This window comes from Abramis brama (assembly GCF_963993115.1).
Source record: "Abramis brama genome assembly, chromosome: 1".
In the NCBI taxonomy this organism is placed as follows: Eukaryota; Metazoa; Chordata; class Actinopteri; order Cypriniformes; family Leuciscidae; genus Abramis; species Abramis brama.
In genome coordinates this window covers 57,951,852-57,976,340 of record NC_139963.1, presented here as the reverse complement: position 1 = coordinate 57,976,340, position 24,489 = coordinate 57,951,852, and the positions used below count along the sequence as shown (strand labels likewise).

Below are 24,489 nucleotides of genomic sequence, written 5' to 3'. Positions count from 1 at the left end.
TGGAAAAAAATTGTTTTATTGAGACTAATCATCTTTTCCTGGTCATTAACATGTTAAAACCAACTGGAAGTATTAAAACCAAACAACAACAACAACCAACACATAAAAGGAGCCAACATTTTACCAAAAGGCAATAAGGTAACCAGATGCAGATGCACCAGCAATACCAACTCTGAATGATATAGGCATTGGCTCAATAAAACACCCAGGATGACCTTTAAAAATGTTAGCAATTTACACAGATAAACTTTAAAAACAGTGTGGCTAAGGTGACACCTAATCTATGTCATCCCTGTTACCCCACATGTCAAAACCTGTTACTATACCTGTTACTATACAAAAGTAACAGGCCTGACAGTAACAGGTTTGACAAATTCAAGCTAATTTGCTAATTGCTAGCTATTAGGGCAAGGCCACAAAAGCACATGTTGTACACTTTGAAAGGATATTACTTGTAGATATTGATTACATTAAGTTAAATAAATAATTGTTTAAATTTATACTTTAAAAATCAATAACAGTTTTGACATTGCATGGTGTCCCCACCTCAGTTATACCTAATAAATCATCAAAATAGAGTATTATAGAAGAGAGAGAGAAACAAACTTGTGTTTTAACTGTTGGAATAATGATTGAGAGATGATATAACTTCCTGGAAGTGATGTCACAGGAATGTACCATTATTTTACAAGGGGTTTTTGGTGAGGGTAACAGGCATGACATGAAATCAGGGGACACCGATAAAATGGTTTATATTTTATTTAAAATAATGTATATTTATGCCAAAACATTGCTTAACAGTGACACTATACTTAGAACAATATGAAAATGTGATTTATGTATAATTTTGCCTTCAATTTGCAAATTAAAAGTCCTGCTGAAAAAGAACAATCACAGGGAGGGACAGGCCAAAAACCTTACCCTTTTATCAGCATAAATTTTAATTATTTAAAATAATATATAAATGAATTTAATTTAATGTAATATTGAGGAAATAATACATAGTACTATTATGTTTTTAAATCACAAATTTATTTGTTGTTATAGTAATTCTATGTCTGATTATTTCTCTGGGACACAAAAGGCACCAATTTCGTGGAATGACCCGTATACAGTAGGTGGCGGTAATACTTCTAAGGAGTGAACGGCCATAAAACGGAAGGAAGAAGAAGATCAGCCAATCTGCGCTTTCGTTTTGGGGTCACCGAGAGGACACTTGTTTGCGCTGACTGATAGGTTTTGGTTTCGTTTTGAGTTAGTAGTGAGAGTGAAAGGTAGGTGGCGGTATGCACTGAGAATGCAATGCGCCAAAAAACGGAAGAAGAAGAAGAAGTAGTAGTAGTGAGAGTGACCACGGGCAACAAACACATCGTAGATATTTCTGAAGTGCATAGTTGTCGTCTGTGTCGTTATCTGTGCATGTGTGCGTTCAGAGACATGTGAGTACCCTGGTGTAAATGTTTATGTGTATTTCGGTGCCTTAGGTTTTTTATGAGTGTTATTGTCTATTCTGGGATACTCAGTTGAAATGCAGCATGTTAGCATAAAGTTCGCTAGCATTATGCTAATACCTAGTATTATTAGTGTTACACTACTATAGTGTTTATGTGTGTACTCACCTGACATTGTACAGTTATTATCAGAGTTTTAACAATGGTTGTGTAAAAGAGAACTATGTTTTTGGGTTGCTGTTATTGAGACCCAGCAGTAAAAGGCTGTTCTTTAATTTAATAAGGAGCTATGTGTGTTATCTGGTATATTTTTTGGTTATTTGATATAAACAGCTAAAGTTACTTATTGTAGAACCACACATACTGTACACTCAAGATGACCGCTATAATCATCTGTCAATAAATCCATTAAAGAGCATTAGAGCATTCGATTGCATTCTTACCGATGCACCAGTGGTCACCTATTCTCAACTAGCTACAGTTACAGTCCTAGCTATCAAGTCACCATTACAGACATAAGTGGTTGTTTCACCGTGTTTGATTTAAAATAATCAAAATGTTATAGATATATAATATTAAACTAATTTTAAATACACAGCAATGCATTTTATTAAAGGAAAAGAAAGCCTACTGTTAAATGCTTTACATTGAGCCTATAATGAGCCACGTAAGACATTAAATCAATACTAATAAATATGAATAGTGTTTTAATCTGGAAACAATAGTGCTTTGTTGTGATCTTTATCTGATCATTTTCAGTTTCTGCACATATAAAATATATACTCAGAATTTTTGGTATCGGATCGATTCTGAAAAAAAATGTTATCGTTGCATCCATAATTATTTTAATGACTACTTTGAGAAAACCACTTTTATGATCCCAGACTGGATACAATTGACATTTCTGGATTGTTTTGAAAGAGTAATAGAGAGTGATGTGTTTATTTCAAAGTGAATTTTTTTTTTTTCAGATTACATGATTTGTCAGTGTATTTTACAGTTATTTAAAGTAGGAAATGCAGAATTGGTGTTCATATTTTACTCTCTTAGTGTTCATGTTGTAACTCTGTGTCGGTGTTGTGAGAGGCAACACTCTTGAAAGTGTTGAACTAACACTTTGAGGGTTGTTCCCATATTTACACTTTTAAAGTATTGAAAGTAACTACATTGGTGTTGATTTCCGGATTTCAAATTTACTGTGTAGTGATTAATGTAGGCCTAGTTATTATAAGATCAAACTATAGCCTATATTTAGATTAATTTGGACATTATGCTGCTGTAATCTGTAGTGGTTGAGGAAGATGAGTGTCATTGTTTAGTGTTATTGATGTTTTATCCATGTCATAGTTTGAGAAATAAGAGTATTGTCTTTCAATAGAGATTTTTTTACAGGCTTTTATCATGTATCCTGACTCAAATAATGTGTTTCTAACAGCAAACACTCAGAATAAAGTGAGATGATCTGCTGATGATCCTGAATGGCTTGTTGAATGAGTGTTGATAGTCTGAGGCTCATCAATATTAACAGATCTGCTGAAAACTCTCTTTATTTCATGACAATAGTTCCTGTTTTCACCTCATTTATTATGCTGATGTCCTCAGATCTCCTGTAAATTGACACTTAAAGGTGAACTAAGTAACTTTTTTTACCTTAACTGAACAGCTTCGGAGTCATTGGAATGGTTATATTACTTATTTTGGGTTGAATGGTGGTCGTTTCGCACCCCCCTGGTGCCCGTGAGCGGAAAATACGCACTTGCAACTTTGAGCCGACGGGCTGCCGGCCGCCGCGTCAGGAAGTCTCACGTGATATCAGGTCTCGCGATGTAAACAATTGCTTTACGACCAAAAGAAATCTGCTAAAATGCTGTCATTATTGCGCTCCCTCACGCTGTCCGAACCCGAATGAAGAAGCCGTTTTAAAGAATGTCCCATCTGCTTTGATGTCGTTGATCTATAGCCTCTGGTGTCTGAGAATCACCAACGAGTTTTTACAACAGTGTTGTCAAATATCTATTCCGAAGCTGTGGGGGGAGCTCTAGAGAGAAACCTGCTAGCAAAAAGCGAGAACACAGCGAAGAAATCCCAAAGCTACTGAGTGCTGCTTTAAAGCTCATTTCATTGGTGTCAGCAGACTGAGGGTATTTGTTGGTTACTATGTACATTTATTTCTGTGTTTATGATTTCAACTGTTTTTCTTATCATTATTCATATTAGGAAGAATTTAAATTAGTTGTATTCTTTTATTTATTTCTAGATACCTGTAATTTAATGAAGAAACAGAATAATGTTAGGATTAGCAATACAAATAATGAATGGATTGTTATTTCTCACAGGGTTATTCACTTGAGCTTGTGTTTCTGGTGTCCCACTTTCACATGCGTATGAATGGAAGTCAGTGCAAGGAAAAGTCTAGTGTGAACGGACATTAATAATTCAAAACGTTTTTAGTAAAATAAATATCAAACTCAAAGTTGGTGTCAAAATATGGCAACAATGGGATTTGTCCCTGGATTCAGATTCGATAATGTTTTAAAAATAATAATTGGAAGATAAATTTACCTCATCCTCATTCAAGGAAAGTTTCAAGGACATATAGCCTAATCAATTTATAAAAATGCATTCTGCAAAAGATCATAATAGCCATTAATTTGTTGCATAGAAGTGCCATTTAGTATAAAAACAAACTCAGTAACTGATATATTTTAGATTTTGGGCAGATCAGCTCCTCCCACACCAATTACATCATCAGTGAAGCTCCTCCCACATCAGTCACATCATCAGTGAAGCTCCTCCCACTGCAATTCTCCAGTCAGTGCTGTAAATTCCCATCAGCTACAAGTGAAGACGAGCATCAGGAAGATGAAATCTGCAAAGACTGAGTTTATTAAAGAGGACAGTGAGAACATGAGTGATCCAGAACCCTGCAGAATGAAACACACTGAAGATCCTGAAGAACAAAGAGGTTGGTGTTTATTCTTCATTCATTCATGATGCTGAAGAACATTCATGTTAGAAACATTCAAGCACTTCATCACTTTTAGATAAACAGTTCAACTATGAAATGGTACAGAATGTTTTTTGTTTGTTTTCAACAAATGTTCAGTAAAAGGAGGTTTGAGAAATTTTTATATTGATTATCAACATCAGATCAAGCTAATACTATTTTAACTGATAAATAATCAATTTATAAAAAAGCATCAAATTGTCATAATATTTTATAACTGTTGACTACTTTCTACTATTACTTTAGGGCTCACTTTCATGTCCTTTCAATTTATATTTCTTTCAATCAATTATTTTGATGTACTGACAATATTATTTAATACATTTTTCTTTCATTTCAGACCTGATGGAAGTAAAGGAGGAGAGTGAAGAACTGAGGGAAGTGGAGGAGAGTGAAGAACTGAGTGAAGTGAAGGAGGAGAGAGAAGAACTGAGTGAAGTGAAGGAGGAGAGTGAAGAACCGAGTGAAGTGAAGGAGGAGAGTGAAGAACTGAGTGAAGTGGAGGAGAGTGAAGAACTGAGTGAAGTGAAGGAGGAGAGTGAAGAACCGAGTGAAGTGAAGGAGGAGAGTGAAGAACTGAGTGAAGTGGTGGAGGAGAGTGAAGAACTGAGTGAAGTGAAGGAGGAGAGTGAAGAACTGAGAGAAGTGGTGGAGGAGAGTGAAGAACTGAGTGAAGTGAAGGAGGAGAGTGAAGAACTGAGTGAAGTGAAGGAGGAGAGAGAAGAACTGAGTGAAGTGAAGGAGGAGAGTGAAGAACTGAGAGAAGTGAAGGAGGAGAGTGAAGAACTGAGTGAAGTGGAGGAGGAGAGTGAAGAACTGAGAGAAGTGGAGGAGGAGAGTGAAGAACTGAGAGAAGTGGAGGAGGAGAGAGAAGAACTGAGTGAAGTGAAGGAGGAGAGTGAAGAACTGAGTGAAGTGAAGGAGGAGAGTGAAGAACTGAGTGAAGTGAAGGAGGAGAGTGAAGAACTGAGTGAAGTGAAGGAGGAACATCATGTCAAACCTGGAGAAAAACCTTTGAGTTGCTCAAAGACTAAAAATACATTTTTAAAGAAAAGAAGAGCCAAGAAATCTTTCACCTGCACTCAGTGTGGAAAGAGTTACACAAGCAAACATGGTCTTGAGTGCCACATGAGGATCCACACCGGAGAGAAGCTGTTCACATGTGATCAGTGCGGCAAAACTTTTATCTGGGCATCAGACCGGAAGAGACACCTGACAGTTCATACGAAAGAGAAGCCGCATTCATGTTCTGTGTGTGGAAAGAGTTTTTCACTGCGGCAAACTTTACATAGACATGAGAAAATTCACACTGGTGTGAGAGAGTACATGTGCTTTGAGAGTGAGAAGACTTTTACTACAGCGGACAAGTTAAAACGGTACGAGAGAATTCACACTGGAGAAAAACCTTACAAGTGTTCACACTGTGACAAGAGATTCAGTCGATCATCACATCTGAAAGCACATGAGATGATCCACACTGGAGAGAAGCCGCACACGTGTGATCAGTGTGGAAAGAGTTTTGCTTTTAAAAGTGACCTGAAGCGACACATGAGGATCCACACTGGAGAGAAACCGTTTAAGTGTGATAAATGTGGGAAAGATTTCAGTCGATCTTCATCCCTTAAAGAACACATGAGGATCCACACCGGAGAGAAGCCGTACACATGTGATCAATGCGGCAAAATATTTATCTATGCATCAGAGCTGAAGACACACTTGACAATTCATACGAAGGAGAAGCCGCATTCATGTTCTGTGTGTGGAAAGAGTTTTTCACGGCTGCCATATTTACATGCACATGAGAAAACTCATACTGGTGTGAGAGAGTACATGTGCTTTGAGTGTGAGAAGACTTTTACTACAGCAATCTGTTTAAAACAGCACCAGAGAATTCACACTGGAGAAAAACCTTACAAGTGTTCACACTGTGACATGAGATTCAGTCAGTTAACAAGTCTGAAAACACATGAGAGGATCCACACTGGAGAAAAACCTTACAAGTGTTCACACTGTGACATGAGATTCAGTCAGTCATCAAGTCTGAAAACACATGAGAGGATCCACACTGGAGAAAAACCTTACAAGTGTTCACACTGTGAGAAGAGATTCAGTCACTCATCACATCTGAAAACACACGAGAGGATCCACAGCAGAGAGAAGCTCAACTGAAGCTATACATGAAGATCCATACAGTGGAGAAACCACATCAACACAGTCTGAGATCACAGTAAGTAGATAGTTTATTTTCATGTGCTGAGCAACAAAGTCTCTTCTGTGTAAGTTAGACACACATCACTCTATAGCCAAATCTCTCCTCTCCACCTATAGCCGCTGTGTGGTGAGCACAGGACATTTTGTTGATTGATTGATTGATATCTATTAACTCGTGTTCAACCAACAGGAATCTGTAATTTGTCAGTTCAGATCAATGCAAAAAACAAATTTGCTCTCTGACAGTAGGTGGCGCTCATGTAAAAGCAGAAATAAAGCACTATACAGGGCTCTAGACTGCAAGTAAATGGAAACTCATTGTAATCTATTATAAAGCTTGGAAGAGCCTGGACATTTTTTTTAATATAACTCCAATAGTATTTGTCTAAAAGAAGATTGTCATACACACCTAGGATGACTTGAGGGTGAGTAAATCATGGGCACTGACTTGGAAACCAGGAGAAACTTTGTGCATTGAACGAACAAGTTTGTGAAGTTTTAAGTTATAAGGCTTTTAAGTCCACAAATCATAAATATTCACTGTGGATTTAATGTAGTAATGCTCAGTGTAACCATGGTATTGTGGCAGAAATAGACAAATGTTTTTACATTATTGATTTCAGGGTTCGTACATCCTTTTGAGAGTAAAATTCAAGCACTAATCAAGGACTGTAATGTCAAGCCAGCAGAGGGAGCCATCACCCGAGTACTGACTGAGCGCTCCCTCTGCTGCTTCTACATTCACTTCCTGTTTGGGACTACTTAAGCTGTGACCATGTGCTTTCACATCGTGAAGTATTGCCAGTTTAACCTGCCTTACCAAGCGTTTTTCCTGATATTCTGATTGTCTGCATGTGTATGATTCTGCCTAGTTCTCTGACCATTGATTTTACGGATTTCCCTTTCTGGATTGTTTGCTTGTGTGGACTGATCTCAAGGTTTGACTTCTCTGCCTGGTTTCTCACTAACGTCTCTTGGATTATTACATGGATTGTCGAAAGATCGGACTGCTGTACTGTTATCGACCCTCTGCCTGTTTCCACGTGTTTGTTGTTTGATATTTGCAATAAACTTCCGCATATGAATTCTAATGCCGCCTCAGCGTCCACGTTACAGAATACTTCGCCTACCATGAATCCAGTGGAGGTTTCCAACTTGCAAGCCGCATTCGCTTACCAAAGCGAGGTTCTGAAGAATTATCAGGAACAACTTGCAAAGCTACAATCAGTCAACGAACACCTGACGCACTACGTACGATCTCTTCCTCCTCCCACGCCTTCAACGGTAAGCTTTGCTCTTCCTAATAAGTTTGATGGCTCTGCTGAACAATGCAAGGGATTTATTCGACAAGTAAAGCTATATTTTGAATTCCAACAAGATCGATTTGAATCTGAGGAGAAGAGATGTGCATTTCTCATGACTTTGCTTGGGGAAAAGCCCTCGATTGGGCTTCAGCGGTGTGGGATAGCGATACAGAACTCAAGAAATCCACTGAGTACTTTTTGCATCAACTTCAAGAAGTTTTCGAATATCCCGCAGGGGGCAGGTATATTTCAACACAACTTATGCAAAACAAGGTAACCGCACCGCAGCTGATTATGCTATTGAGTTTCGCACACTGGCAGCTCAGAGTGGATAGAATGATGTCTCTCTTAACCTTCTGGGGTCTAAGGTGTTTTTGGGGTCCTTGAGATGTTCTGACATGCCCTGACATTTTTGCTTTTTTCAGTTGCTTATAAACATATTAATGGCAAAAAAAATTACACACTATTTAGCACAAACAGGGCTACCATGAAATGTGAGCAACAAGAATGTACATGTCTGCATTTTGGAGAGAATAATGTTTATGCATGGTTATTGAAAAAACTAAAAACTAAAGTTTCTGAAATAAGGCCATAAAACACATTCTAAATATGTGCCAATAAGACTTTTGTCTAAAAGATGTCATCGCCTAGTGTTTTTTCTTCAGAATGAAGTGAAAATCACCCTGCCTTATCATTCACATAACACAATACATTGATTTGAATTTTGCAAAGCACTTTCTGTTTGGAAAGGCAATATGCGGAGTGGGCGTAACGGTCATGCATATATAGTGGTTCACACCTGAGGAGACAGTGGGGCCCGCATACTTAATGAGCCATTCATTCAGGTGAGTCACTGAGCCACAAGAATGCAAGAGCAACAGTTAGAAGCATCTCAATTCTTTTTTATTTTTCCACATATTGTGCTTGCAATTTGGCCTATAATATCCAAGGAAAACATGTCTAGTAATTGTGCAGTTAATTCTCATACTGTATTTTCAGTTTTGGAATATTTATCCTCTCCCCAAATTTGTCAATAACAAAACACAAAAGTTATTTAAAGAAAAGGCTTATATTTACCTTTTAATAGTTTGTTTACATCTACCTTGTAAATATATTTTTTTTATTAAAAAGGTTACAATTACAACAATTCAAGTGTAATCTTTCTTTGTAAAAACTAAAGTATACATTTTATCATACATATTTCAAAGTTAAGGATTTGATTGATTATTTGATAACTTTATTTTTGACAAAACATATTATATTTAACATAAGGAAATATTGGCAAACAAAAGCTTATTTGAGGTGGCAGATATTTTACATTAAAAATGTATAATCTATCCAAAACTAATCAACGACATGTTGTCTTTCATATATGACTAGGGATGCAACGATTATAGATTTTGTTGGTACGATTATAGTCTGAGGAATAATCACGGTTTCACGGTTATCACGATTATTTTGCATTCATTAATTTCACAACACTATTAGTTTATAAAATCACACGAAAACTCCTTATATTTTAAAGTGTTATTTATTGCTGCTCAGCAACCAAATAATACACCACAAAATAATAATACAAACAAACAAAAGTCAATTTCTCTCTTTGGAATTAAAGAAAAGTGAAAAAAATATTTTTGACTAAAACATAAGTAATACTTTAACACTGAAAATAAATAATCTAAATAAAAATAGCCTTTGTCTATTTGGAATTAAATATAAGCTACATATTAGCTAAGAATTTCCATTTAAAGAAAACAACTGTAGTCAAAGGCTTCTGGACCTCTGCCTGAAAGGCTCTTTTGATCAACTATATTACAAAATTGTTTTGTATTTTCATTGTGTATTTTTTTTTCTTTTTGGACCCGAGTAGAAACACCAAAGTGAAAACTAAAAAACTCTAGCTGGCTTTTGACTTCAATGGTATAGCTGCCTTTTGAAAAATGAGTAATACAGTACAGTGAAAATAAATAAAAAGAAACAAGGTCCACATCTCTGGAATTGAATATTAGCTAGCTATACATATCCTTTTGGAACAAAACAAGGAGTCAAAAGCTGCAGGACCCATCATGTACATCAGGGCCTTTTTTTTTTTTTTTTTTTACAATTTTCTCTCTTATTTCCAGTCCTTTCAGTTCATATTATAGTGCAGAAATGTAAGCATGTTCACATTCTCGGTGCTCAGTCTTGACCGATGAGGAGACAGGATATGGCCACTTGCACTAAACACCCTTTCAGAGGGCACACTTGTTGCCGGGATACAGAGGTACTTTCTGGCCACTTTTGAAAGCACTGGCATTTCTTCCACATGTGTCTTCCACCAAGCCAGTGGGTCAGAATCAGCACTGATTGCAGGAAGGGACAAGTATAGTTTTACCTCTAAGTAAATTTTTTCTTGGATTGATGGCATTGCATGTCCAGAAGCTTGTGACCTGTTCTTCTTTGCACTGGTGATTTGCTGTAACAGTCCAGACAGGCTCTTTTTGGTGGTGATGGATGAGGTGCTCTCACTGCTCTGTGTGGTTGATGCTAGAGGATCTTCGGTGTCTGGATGTGATGCAAGTGTCATTGCTTCATCGCTGCATGCCTTGATTGTGTCATCCACATTCTCAGCAAAGCTTCCTTTGAACCTGGGATCCACAAAACTGGATATGTTCAGAGCATTCTTCATTTCCTCTGTATATCGCAGCTGCATTAACAGGTCTTCTCTTATTACAGATTTCATTTGTTTAGTGAGAGCACAGTCTTCCTCTTGATCTTGAATAATCTCACTGTTAATGTGTTCCAAGACTGGCTTCAGGGAGGAAAGTGTGACTTGTTTCTCTGAGGCCAGGACATCAGTGAAATCATGGAGAGGACAAAGAAGTTGGCTGAGTTTCTCCAGGACAGTGATGTCAGTGTCTTTAGGCATAAGATGCCAGGTGCTTCTGTCTCCTGCTAGCACCCCACAGATGGCCTGCTGCTGCTCCAAGAACCTGGAAATCATTTCATAAGTTGATCCCCATCTGGTGACCACATCATGTATCAGTGAATGCTCAGGGATGTTCAAATCTGCCTGCTTCTTTTGAAGTTCACGTTTCCGTTTCCAGCTTCGAGAAAAGCCTTGAACCAAATGTCGGCATGCTCTGGTAGCGGATTCAACCCTTGGTATCTTAAGGACTTTGGAAATGGCCAAATTTAAATTATGACCAAAACAAGGAAACCAAACACAGGGAAATGATGCGAAGGCTTTCTTCATGTTACTGGCATTGTCTGTTGTAATTCCAGACAGATTCTCTTTCTTTATCTTCCAGTCCAGGAGCATGTTTTCCATCATTTCAGCTCTGCTGTGTGGTCTTCTGGAAAATAAAGAGTCTCAAGAGAGTGAGTCTTAAGCTTCCAATCAGTAGAGAGGTAGTGCACTGTAAAGCTCATAAAGGGTTCTCCTCCACCACCATGGCTGGTCCACAGGTCTGTGGTTACGCCAAACCACACACCCTCTGCCAGCTGTTCCTCCACACTTGCTCGTACTTCCTTGTACATGGCTGGGATTTTGTTTGTGGAGAAGTAGCTTCTTGTTGGAACTTTGTATTGTGGCACTGCCTTTTTCATCAGATGAAGGAATCCAGGTTTCTCTACAATCTGAAATGGCATCATATCTTTGGAGATGAAATAGGCCACTGCTTTATTCAAATCCTGGGCTTGTTTTGAAGAGGGAGCATAAGTCACACACTTTGCAAAGGATTCTGCAACAGTTGGTTGTTGAACTGCAGCTACACCACTAGTCTTGAGCTAAAAGTGAATAAGAAAAATTTAAAATAATCCATACCAAGATGAACTTTGTCTTGACTTGCAGTAATTATTTAAGTTGATTTTCAGTATTTAATTATATTAACAATTATATTTCTATAATTTTTAATATTATTATTATTAATATAAAACTAATATTAACTTAACTGAACTGCTATTGTCATCAGCTTTAATCTATACATAATCATTTTAATAATTCATCTAATTTTACACGTGTCTTTCTTTACACGTGACACATTGTTTGTTTACACTGCACTGAAAGCCCACAACTCTCACCAATACGGCATTCATTTGTGACACATTTATATTTAATTCCCTACCAACATATTTCATTAAAGGGGGGGTGAAATGCTATTTCATGCATACTGATTTTTTTACACCGTTAAAGAGTTGGATTCCCATGCTAAACATGGACAAAGTTTAAAAAATTAAGTTGTACGTTTGATTGAGTATTTCTGTGCCAAAAATACTCCTTCCGGTTTGTCACAAGTTTTGAAAAGTTTTTTTCGAGTATGTGCATTCTAAGGGCACTTCTTTCCGGAGGGCGCGCGCGCACCCGTAGTAGACCAGAGCGAGAGAGCGAAACCATCAAAGCGCTGTGCTCGCTGCTAGTGCATTTCGACGATGATTGTTTTATAAACGAGGCCCAGTTCGACGCCGGATTTGCAGATCGTCTAATGCTTAAGGATGGAGCAGTCCCAACGATAAAGGTTAACGGTCGGGCGTTGTAAACGTGAGTAAAACTGCTTCAAATGTCTGTGTGTTGTTAGCTATCCGCCCGTAAGCACAGCCGACACGGCACGCCTCCAGCCACTCGTTTTTTTCCGGAAAGACTCGGAACTGCCTATCTTTCTTTTATAAATATAATAAAACTAAAGACTTTTTGGAGATATGAAGGGTGCAATACTACTCTATAGGTGCTCAAGATTAACATGAGATTGACTGAAACTGAGTGTTTCACCCCCCCTTTAAGTAATTTGCCACGGAATTGAACTTTGATACATTTGCCACGGAATGTATTAACTTACCTTTACTTGAGCGTGCAAAGCTGGGTGGTGATCCCGCAGGTGCTGCATCAAATTTTGATGTATTCGATCCTTTAGCAGCAACCTTTTTACTGCACGTTTTGCAAATAGGTGATCCGTCATCTTCAATGATGCCCTGGTCATTCTTTGTGTACCCAAAATAATCCCAAACTGCCGACTTCAGGCGCTTCTTTGGAGGAAACAGAGTTTCGCTGCTAGGTGCCTCTGCCATTGTTAATCCAGCGTGTGTGCGTAATGGCCTATGAGCTCCACCTCCGTGTCTCTTATAAACTCTTATAATGAATTTGTTTTCATTTTGCGCAAGATGCATGCAACATTTTCGTTCCGTGAAACACAAACGCGGTGTTGCGGAGCCTTTACGATTAATTAACCGTGACGGATTAAAGCGCGGTTAATAGTGAAATCGGTTAATCGTTGCATCCCTATATATGACTGTAACATAGGTCTTTCATTTTTATTATAAGAAATATAAATGTTAATTTGCAGTTTAATACGTAGCTTATACAAATACATTTTATTTCAACATATTTTAGTCGATATTTACTGAGTGTAGCAATACAGTTTGCTAAAACCGAAACATTCATACACAAACAGAAACGCCTGACTGTAACGTTGTTTTTATGAAATATTAGGGCATATAAATGTTAATTTTCAGTTTAAAACGTTGCTTATACAAATAGCCTACATTTTATTTCAACATATTTCTGTCGATTTTTACTCAACTCAGTACGGCAATACAGTTTGCTAAAACATCATCATTCATTCACACATAGACGCAATTTAAATTTAAACTGTCTTTTTGCGAGCTGTGGTAAACAGCGCGCATCTCTGCTGTTCATTCATCAAAAACAGAAACCCGATTCACGTGAGAAGAAAAAAAAAAGTACAGTATTCCTCAGCTCGCTCCTCGATATACCCGCACTTCTGAGGTACTTTTTTCATTATTGTTATTCCTCACAGCGCTGCGAGACGGTGTAAACAAGTAATGATCTGAATAAACTTGTTTCTCGAGCTGATATGGGGGCGTTCACAGGATTGCGCGGATTGCCTCATTCATTTGCGTTTGAATAGCGCGCGTAAATAAAGTAAATAAATTACTTCATTTTAAAGAAGAGAATTCAAGCTTCATGCCTGTATGTCTGTTTGCCTGTTTGACTGAGTATTCGCTGAGTTATTGTTCATTTTCGGACGCGTTTCAGAATGGACTACACTGGCAGAGAGAAGGCAGAACTCGCATCACGTTTATTTTTCTTTATTTGGCAAAAAGCACAACACTTTGTTTTTATTGTGAGTATACACAAAAATAATACACATTTAACAGAATCGATTGATGTATGAAACTTGCTTGTAATATCAAAGTCCACAGAGCAAAATTAATTTCTTTTGAACTGAACTGAAAAAAAGCGAGCTGGTATCGCCGGCGATACCGTCGACCCCAGGGGGTTAATAGAGTCGTCTGCATAGACATCAAACACAACATCAATTCTGTGACTGTTGGGACAATGAAGCAGAACCACTGTTAGCAAATATTCTGCAAGTTCCTCAAAGGTTTTGTTGTCACATTTCAGTTTGTTGATGATAGTCATGCCATCAACAATTGATGCTGAAAACTGTGGAATTGTTTCAGCTGGGGCGACATTCTTCTGTAGTACAGACGCTAATGCAGCTTTGTTGGTTTTTCTTAGGAGACCATCAGAAGAAGCCAGAGACCATGGAATTGGTCCCAATGGGTGTGACAAGACCTCTCGCATGTCAAGTCTTCTGCTTTGTGCAATAATAACCATATGAGCAAATAAGTTCCTATCAGCTTTGAGAACAACTTCCTGTGTTCCAGCTTTTGATACTTTCTTTTTGCTCAAGCTTGAGAATGTCTTAAGATTTTGCTTAGGAAGTCTATCGTGGAATTGTTTGATAGGTGCTGCACTTAGTCTCTCTGATTTGAAAAGCTGATATGCACTGTCACCTTATTCAAATGCTGTTGTCAGGTCTCTGATAACTTCATCTGGAGCTAAGCGGCCTGTTGAGAGGGATACCAAGTCTTGTGTCTCTCCACTGAAAGGGTCTATCCAGTTCTTCTCAAGTAGCTCTACTACTGATCTAACTGCATTCTCATCATGCTGCAGCAGTTTTTGTGGCTCACCATTTCTCTGAGATACCTCAAGAAAGATATGTGGAATTCTGAAGTCAGATAATATCTAGCTAGTGTGGACTGTTTCAAGCTGAAGCCTTTTGTTCCACCAGGTGTCTGGGTATCTTTATTCACTGTTTCCTCCACAGCCTGGTCAACAGGAATACGACCAAATGGGTTTTCTGATCCTATCTGGACTGAGAATCCACCATTCAGAAGGTATTCTTCTGCTCCCGGATGATCCCTGTGGAGTAATTGCATTTGTGCATAATATACTGGCAAATATCTGGCATAATTTAAGTGGTCATAGGCAAACACCCATGGAATCATTATCCTTACTGATGCCAAATGAAGATGCCAGTCCCCTTCCCTTGAGGCTCTGAGTGTTGCCAGTAAAATTTCTACCATGTCAATGTACGACATCCAGAATTTGGAGAGGTTACCATTTGTGTGCCGCTGTATGGCCATGTACTTCTCAAATTCTTCAAACAGCAGGATCAATGATGGGCTTTGGACAACCATCTCAAATGTGTCTGGTGAAATGTCATCACTGAGGTCTTTCAGTAACTTGAATGCATCTTGCACTTCAGAACTTAGGTTTTCCTGTTCACTGAAATGACTCCAAAGTATTCTCAAGAGGGCCTCATAAACCAGTTTATGAACTCTTACACCTCTGTTGTAGCTTCGCCCTTCCAGTGTTTTTGAAGCTGAGCCTTCCGCAATCAAACTTGCTTCAATGCATAAATCTCTCAAACCTGCATCCTGAAAGCGTTTGCCTATAACTGCCATCCACGTGCAAATTGTGTGGAATGTTCCAAGTCTGAGGATGATCCCACTAAACTTGTCCTCATGCTTCCACTTAATTTCCATAGCCTTGGCACATAAGGCCTGATCGAATACAAGTATGATCTCTTTCAGATCAAGGGTTTTCATGATTTTGTGAGACTACACAAATATCTAATGTACAGTTGCCATATCAGAGGCAGGGCCATTGATGGTAGGAAGATATCCAATACTACTTTGAGTAACTGTCACATTCTGTCTAGTACGTATGTTGAAGCCAGTCCACCCAGGAATAGGTTGATTCTGTTGAGCATGCAGTCTGGTGACTAACCATACTAAATTCTTCATTCTGGCCTTGTTCCAGCATTCTTGATAATCTACTTCTTCATGGACCATGGTAGTAGCTGAGGCCTTAGCGCCGACATTGTACACAGGTAGGTTCTCAGGCATGACATCTTTGATACTTCTTTGCCTTTTGGGCACTTCATAGGACATTGGTGGAAGTGATGGACCCTCTGTCAAAGGCTGGACTGCAATTCCATTGATCCTATGTGATGTTCCCTGTCCAGTCAATGTCTCTTCGTTTCTGTCTATGTTGTCCCATCTTAATGTCGTAGGCACATTGGGCTTTATGTTGCTAGGAAGAACAGCCAAACCTGCAGCATCTGCCATGGTTAATTTCTGCAGGCACAAGGCTGTATCTATCTCCTCTAACAAAGTGTAAGATACAGAGTGTCCCAGGCGATTCATCATTTGGATCAATTCAACATTTCCTGTAAGCGCCTTAATAGCATAAGGAATCAAAATATGCTTGGGCATTCTTATTCTTCCTTGAGTCACTGCATAAGTTATATCTTGTCCAAAAGACATGACAAGTCTTTGTACCTTTTCAGAAGCCTTTTCAAATGAGTCACCACTCAGCAATACAGCCAAAAACTCTTTGATTTCACCTACCAGCTTTACTGATTTCTGATCAAGTTCTGAAGGATTAGGTGGCCATGATACTGACGGCCGCTCTTTCTTGATGGTCGTGCGTAGAATCAAAGCGGTTTCCTCTATGCGGTCTGTATTGGTTGTTTCTTGACTAAGCTTGTCACGTATTTCACTGTTCTCCACAACAAGATGCTCCATAGACAAAGTGTCAGGATACATCAGTATCCTGCCATTGTTAGACTTGCAAAAATGTAGGGAATGACCAAACTCTGCCTCTAGTCTTCTTCTGAGGTTCTTGATCGTTGATTCCATCAGAGTATCAACACCACGTTTGTGCATATACTCTCTGATTCTACATGTGAGAATTGTAAACTTCATAACACAAGGATGTTCCATCAGTTCTTCCCGTATGTATTCAAACAACTCGTCAAATGCAGCTGTTTCTGTGGTTTTATACCTGTTTTCTTCATCAGACACTTCTGACCTCTCTGAAGGGGCATCACGAGATGTAAGGACTCTAGTATAGTTCCTTCAACAACTCTTGTGGTAGTGAGCTTCTGCTGCTATCAGCTCTCTGCTAGTAACTGCAATCATTCTTTTATCCTGGTTGGCTAGAGCTGCATTTCTAACTGCAGTATCAGACTGCCAAGACACAGACTGCATTAACGGCTCTCTACTTTTTGTTCCTGGTCTGAACTTTGAAGACTTCTCACAAAAGATGCAGATTTTTTTCATACACCAATGAACTAGAGCTCTGAGTTCGTATGGACCTTCTAGCCATTGTTTCTGTTGTAGTGTCTAATGGCTTGCTTTTGAGTGTTTCCAAATCCCTTTTCATTGTAAAGAGACTCCGGCACCTCCTGTGATACCATATTTGTGGAACCTCTTCTTCAGAACAACTCTCAGCCAAATCTAATATGTCTTTATGATTTCTTATTTCTGCTGCCTTAACCAATGTTGTCCACGAATTCCAGTCCTTTGGTGTTGTTAAATTCTTGTCTGGGTCCTCTTCAGTGCAATGTATTAAACACTTGTTTTCAATTTTAGGCCATTTCTTTTGAGGAGATCTCTCTTCCTGAGCCTTATACATATTTCTGCAAGCTGTAAATTAATTTAATGTTTATTGTCTGCCTTCAGGAGTGTAATATAGTAAATGTCTGCTTATGTGTGTTTCTGCATATAATGTGCATCTATTATAAAGATATCTCAAGAACCAGTACACGGACAGTCAACAAATGTACAATTTGGGCAATTAGCATTCACTTCACTTGTTGTTTAGTTATCCATGGTAATTAGCATACAATGAATTGACTTGATAGATAATCAATAATTGTATAATATATAACATTGCAAAATCCATTCTTACCTGTTACATGGAAGCATACAGACTGGTCTTCAGTTTAAAACAATGAGTGAAAGCTGTACACCACTGTTTTATGCAGAAAAATAATCATAATAACTATATTATTGAAACAAGTTAAAGTTTTGACAATATTCCAACCTAGATATCACCAAGTGTAAATGTTTTGGTACCAAAAATAATGAATTAAAGAAATAACTGACCTTACGTGGAATTCGCCAAATTTTGGGAGGGTCATACATAAAATTGGTGATTTTTGTACCTTAAGCTACCCACTAAAAATTGCTGTCATGCATTTTTGTGGTCCAGGGACATCCCTCTGTTAAATAAAAAAGAGTAACATTGGTGCCCTCTTATGATACTAATTTCTGAAATTTGGGGGTCTGCCTCACGGACTACTAAGCCAGATGTCATGCAACAGGGCTTAGAAGGCAGAGCCGGGGCTTTGAGGGATGAAGCCACGCCAGGAGAAAGATAGCGACCTTCAGATCGCGGAGTTACCACACATTCAGAATGTTTTTATTTTTCATTTCTATTTTGTTGTGTTTAATAATTCAGAATGGATCCGTATAGCTATACTCAGTTGGTCTTGTTTGGAATTGCAGATTGACTTCTGCTTATATGTTCAAGTACTGCATAACTCTGCAAAGTACTTTTAAGTTGTAAAGCTTTCATGTAGCTCAAACAGAAGATGGTTTGATTCCCAGGGAAAGCAAGAATTGTTGAGACTGTGAATGTGTGGAGCTTGAAATGCAAGGCAAGTCGCTTTGGATAAAAGATTCTGCCAAATGTGTGAATGTTTGTAAAGTATGTTTGCAAAAAAAAAAAGTATGTTCCTGTTTTCACCTCGTTTATTATGCTGATGTCTTCAGATCTCCTGTAAAATTGACACTTAAAGCTCATTTCATTGGTGTCAACAGACTGAGGGTAATTGTTGGCTACTATATGTACATTTATTTCTTTATTCTGTCTTTATGCGTTGATCTGTCCTCCTTACCTTAATAATATTTGGAATAATTTTATTACATTGTTTAAAATCCGGTTATCAGTAAGTATAAAAACATTAACTCAGTAACTGATTTTTTATTTTATTTTGGGCAGATCAGCTCCTCGCACTAAAATTTACCATAATTGAAGCCCCTCCCACAGCAATCACATCATCAGTGAAGCTCCTCCTACAACAAGCACATCATCAGTGAAGCTCCTCCCACTGCAATTCTCAAATAAATGCTGGAATATTCCCATCATCCTACAAGTGAAGACGAGCACCAGAGCATCAGGAAGAGCTGAAATCTGCAAAGACTGAGTTTATTAAAGAGGACAGTGAGAACATGAGTGATCCAGAACCCTGCAGAATGAAACACACTGAAGATCCGGAAGAACAAAGAGGTTGGTGTTTATTCTTCATTCATTCATGATGCTGAAGAACATTCATGTTAGAAACATTCAAGCACTTCATCACATACATGTATAGATATGCAGTTAAACTATGAAATGGGTACAAAAGTTAAATTTTTGGTTTTCAAAAAATGGTCAGTAAAGTGAGGTTTGAGAAATATTCATATTTATTGTCAACATCAGGTCAAAGTAATTATAATTTTAGCTCCTTTATTTTAAATTAAATTCTATGTTAAAATGTTGGACTTTTCATAGTTTACAACAATTTTTTTTCTTCTTTTTTTTGTTGTTGCAATAAACATACTGTATCAAGTAAATGAATGGCAGACAGAGTTGTAAGCGTAACCGTTTGGCACCGGTAGCATAAAAAACCCAAACAAAACCCAACCCTAATTATTCATAGTTATAGAGATTAGTCTTCTTATAATATCTTTGGTAACAGGGTAGATGAATGTGGTCAACACTGTGACATTTGTGTAAAAAAAGGAGACAATAAATTGAGATTATTTTCTTGTCCTCTAATCATGCTGTAAAAAGAGAACAGATAATTAGTGATCGAAAGATTTTTTTTATAACCAATACAAGGGATGCACCGATATGAAAATTTTGTTCAATAACTGATAATTCTTTATATTTGAAAGCCGATAACCGATATATTTGCCGATAAATTTAAATCCAAATGTGTTCATAATTTTTGAGAACCTGATTGCAAAGGTCTCACCGTTAAAAGCCATGACCCAAACACACAATTATAATGTTCTATCATAATTTTATGTAGCCTATATGATAGAGTTGCACTTCAGATGTTGCACTGAACTGTATTTGCCTTTTGGAAGTGATCCAATCATATTTTAAGCAATTCAAAACTCTCATCACTCATCTGAAGGAAATAATCCTATATTTATTGGCTTTAATATATTGGCCAAATTTTCTTATTGGGCCGATAACGATAACATTAAAAATGAACATATATCAGTCGATACGATATGGTGGCCGATATATCTTGAATCCCTACCAATACCGATTATTTGCCTATTTATGTCCCTGATAACTGATATTCAGAACAATATACTTATTTATTGTTTTATTTCTGTTTTTGACAATTACAGCAATATCATTGAACTATAAATCTGGTTAACACTCGTTTTCAATGCAGTAATTTCACACAGAAATGTGTATTTTAAGAATACGTTTTATAACGTGCTCTGAGCATTCAACACATCAAGTTCAGCCCCGCGACCCCTGAATAATTTAGATGTTTAATAGCGAAATAAAGGTTATATGTTAATATAATATAGGGAGTTTTAAACGAGAGGATCAGTCTAGACTTTCAGCTTGTGAAATTTCTACAGACACTGTTGTGATATGTCACACTCTGTGGTGTTTTTTGTTAAGATAAATTCAATGTATAACAAATAATAATAAATCCAAAATATAATAATATACAATCTGCTCCACTGGACTGCAAAAAGCTTGTAGTGAGAATTGAGTTCGCCAAACTTGAACTGGAACACAGGGGAACTCGCTTAATTTAACTTTGTTTAATTTTTTTTTTTACAGCAAAATGGTAATATTTTATAGCAGTTGTCTACTTTTATGTCCTTTCACTTCATTTTTTTTCTCTTTGTATTATTTTTATGATTTTGTTTCTTTCTCTTCAGACCTGATGGAAGAGAACGAGGAGGGTGAAGAACACTTGAGTCGCTCAAAGAATAAAAAGACATTTTTAAAGAAAAGTAGAGCCAAGAAATCTTTCACCTGCACTCAGTGTGGAAAGAGTTACACAAACAAGCATAATCTTGATGTTCACATGAGAGTTCACACTGGAGAAAAGCCGTACGCATGTGATCAGTGCGGGAAGAGTTTCACACAGTCATCACACTTTAAAGAACACATGAGGATCCACACCGGAGAGAAGCCGTTCTCATGTGATCATTGTGGAAAAACATTTATCTGTGCATCAAACCTGAAGTCACACCTGACATTTCATACGAAGGAGAAGCCACATTCATGTTCTGTGTGTGGAAAGAGTTTTTCAGTGCGGCAAACTTTACATGCACATCAGAAAATTCACACTGGTGTGAGAGAGTACGTGTGCTTTGAGTGTGGGAAGGCTTTTACTACAGCGAACAGTTTAAAACTGCACCAGAGGATTCACACTGGAGAAAAACCTTACAAGTGTTCACACTGTGACAAGAGATTCAGTCACTTATCAAATCTGAAAAAACATGAGAGGATCCACAGCAGAGAGAAGCCGCACACGTGTGATCAGTGTGGAAAGAGTTTCTCTTTTAAAACTCAACTGAAGCGACACATGAAGATCCACACAGTGGATAAACCGGATCACCATGATCCATGTGGAGAGAGTTTCCTTCAGTTATCTTCAGTTTCTCACTCAAATGGAAAACAATCACAGTCTGAGATCACAGTAAGTAGTTCATCTTTATGTGCTGAGCATTAAAGTCTCTCCTGTGTAAGTTAGTTTCCTAACAGCCATGATGAGCAACAGGACATCTTGGTGGTTGCTTGCATTCTGCTTCACGTTTTTCACATTATTATGAGATATTATGAGTTAGAATTATAAGACAGAATCTCATTATTATGACAACATTTCTCATTATGAGATGTTAAGTCGTTATTATGTGAAAGCATCTCGTTATAATGCAATGTTAAGTTATTACAAGATACTAAGTTATAATTATGACAACGTTTCTCATTATTGGGACTTCCATATTTATATTATTTGCGCAACTGTGATGGAAACAGGCTTCCATACTTTGTCCCCCGGACATCATGTGACTAAACAGATGAATATAAATCAGCTTTCTGTTTCTAACATCTGCTTGTTATTATTAAATTCATGAATTAGTTGCAGCCCTAGTTAATTTAAGTTGTTTTTTTATCATTAAAAACAATTTAAGAAAAATAGTTTGTTGCTGTGGCTTTGACAAAACCTGATTATCTGAAGATCTTGAGTTACAGATGTCACAGTTCTGTTTAGTTAGTTTAGTTTAGTTAGTCACCCCAAAGTGACAAATAAAATAAAATTCTGTATCAAAATTACAAGGAAACACCAGTACTTTGTTTAGGCTTGGCTTGTAGGGAACTCCAAACCTGCGCACATATATTCAAACGCACATAACTATAGAACCAATTCTAAATGTGCATGTGAACGCCATCAGCGTTTATCACAGGTTCGCGTTTAAAGTCTGTGTAGAGAGAATGGTGTCGTCTTAGCGGCCTCTAATTTAATAACAAATGATTGTTGCAACGGAAGCGAATCAATCAAAACTAACTTTAGCTGGAAAATAACTTTATTAAAGAACCGCTATAAAGCCCAAACAATCTTACCTTAAATTATACGTTTGTCTCTGTAAAGCTGCTTTGAAACAATCTACATTGTTAAAAGTGCTATAAATGAAGATGACTTGACTTGACCAGGGCACCATACAGACTTTATCAAAGAATTTGCTGACTTTATACCTGATTTTCATCTTCATCGTGTGTTCCTTGCAACTGTTGGTGACACAGGATCAATGTCACTATTATTTTTGTTATTTATTAGTACTTATTGTAGAATCTGAAATATTCATTGATCATTTCTCCTCACGTATATTATAATTTTTAGCAGAACGAAATGAAAAACAGAAGCCAAAAAATATGTCACCTGTAAATCTGTCACCATTTCACATGTAAATCTAGTCTGAAGGTTCACATGAGAGTTCACACTGGAAAGAAGCGGCTTAGGCTTTCGCTCTGGAATCACATCTTCTCATTCTGGAGAAAGAACATTTAACTGTGATCAGTGCGGTAAACAGTTTCACTCGGCGTCAGTCCTGAAGAAACACCTGAAGATTCATACAAAGGAGAAGATTCATTAGTAATATTACAACAGAAAAGACACAGCGGTGTGTGTTTCAGTGCTGAAGTCCTTTACTACAGAAGATGAACTGAAAGAGTGCCAGAAAATTCACACTGGAGAAAAAGGCCATAACACTTTTAAGAGAAACGTGAATCTGATATTAATTTTTAACTCGTTCTTCATTGTTTTTCATCAGAACATCTAGTTTCTCTTCCACTTCTACTCTTCCATGCAAATGCAAGATATGCTTTCATGTATCTTTGAAACTGGACACTTTTCTGATGCTTTGGCTCTTATAAGTCATTAAAGAGAGAGATCTGTCTCATTCGCTTTCAATTTTACTTAGTTTGTATTTGCTTCATGTAATGATTGATTAAACTCATTTTATCAACATCTCATTGTTATTGTCATGAATTTTCCTGATATGATTGCTTTTTGAGCTTTCCATGTTTTATTTTTCTCAATAGAGCTTTTAAATGCCTAATAAAATAATACATTTCTAGTCAGTTTGATGTTTCATTCACACCATGAGTCTTCATGAAGTCAGAACAATTACTATGAACTTTAAACAACACACAGTTTTCAATCACTAGGGGGCCACGAGATAACTTGAAATTTATGTAAATATATTAATATAGCTTAATTCATTGATTTTTATTATTAATACTTTGATTGTTAAAAAAGTATAAATAAAATTAATTAAAAAAATTCAAACAAAGCACCTTGTGTAAGTGTTCTGTAATACAGACTGAACGGTGGCTCAAATCACCCGACCGCTTCATGAACATAGGATACTTAAACTACATCTCTCAGTTGGATAAAGACAAGTGTCCCAAATAAAGCTTTGATGGATGACGATTGTAATGAAGGTAAAGATGAATACACAGTCACCCTGAACTAGGCCAAAACAGGTTTTATTATTGGTACCAATTCTCAGCCATACGGTACCAATAATAAAACCTGTTTTGGCCCAGTTCAGGGTGACTAACTGGCTGAGATTCGGGCCAGTTATGGCCCATGTGTGACCCTTGTCTCTAATCCAGTACTGGGCCACTTCAGGGCCGTCATTCTTTGCGGTACTTGGGCCGAGGGAAAAGTGATTGTATGGCCTGGAGCTGGGCCAGAAAAAGTTTGCTATGTGGGTATAATAGTAACAGCGCCCGAGATCCGCCCACAAAGTTACTTGCGTTTCGCGTTTGATACTTGCGTTTCAGATCGTT

The 24,489-nt window shown here is 37.6% G+C and overlaps 1 protein-coding gene across 6 annotated transcripts; it reads left to right on the top strand.

The window, feature by feature from the left end:
• Positions 1–1,278: 1,278 nt before the first annotated feature.
• Positions 1,279–23,662, top strand: LOC311077138 (uncharacterized protein). Of its 6 annotated transcripts, XM_084105648.1 has the most exons (7): positions 1,279–1,439; positions 4,161–4,416; positions 4,799–6,685; positions 7,293–7,953; positions 8,048–8,246; positions 14,491–19,398; positions 21,069–23,662. In XM_084105648.1, exons 2-3 carry the CDS (start codon positions 4,314–4,316, stop codon positions 6,625–6,627), a joined length of 1,932 nt encoding a protein of 643 aa, XP_083961774.1. In that variant the 5' UTR covers positions 1,279–1,439; positions 4,161–4,313; the 3' UTR covers positions 6,628–6,685; positions 7,293–7,953; positions 8,048–8,246; positions 14,491–19,398; positions 21,069–23,662. The 6 variants fall into 6 exon arrangements, with proteins under 6 accessions (XP_083961774.1, XP_083961776.1, XP_083961772.1 ...); XM_084105650.1 differs by having other exon boundaries at positions 7,293–8,246; positions 19,111–19,398; XM_084105646.1 differs by having other exon boundaries at positions 7,293–8,246.
• Positions 23,663–24,489: the final 827 nt, after the last annotated feature.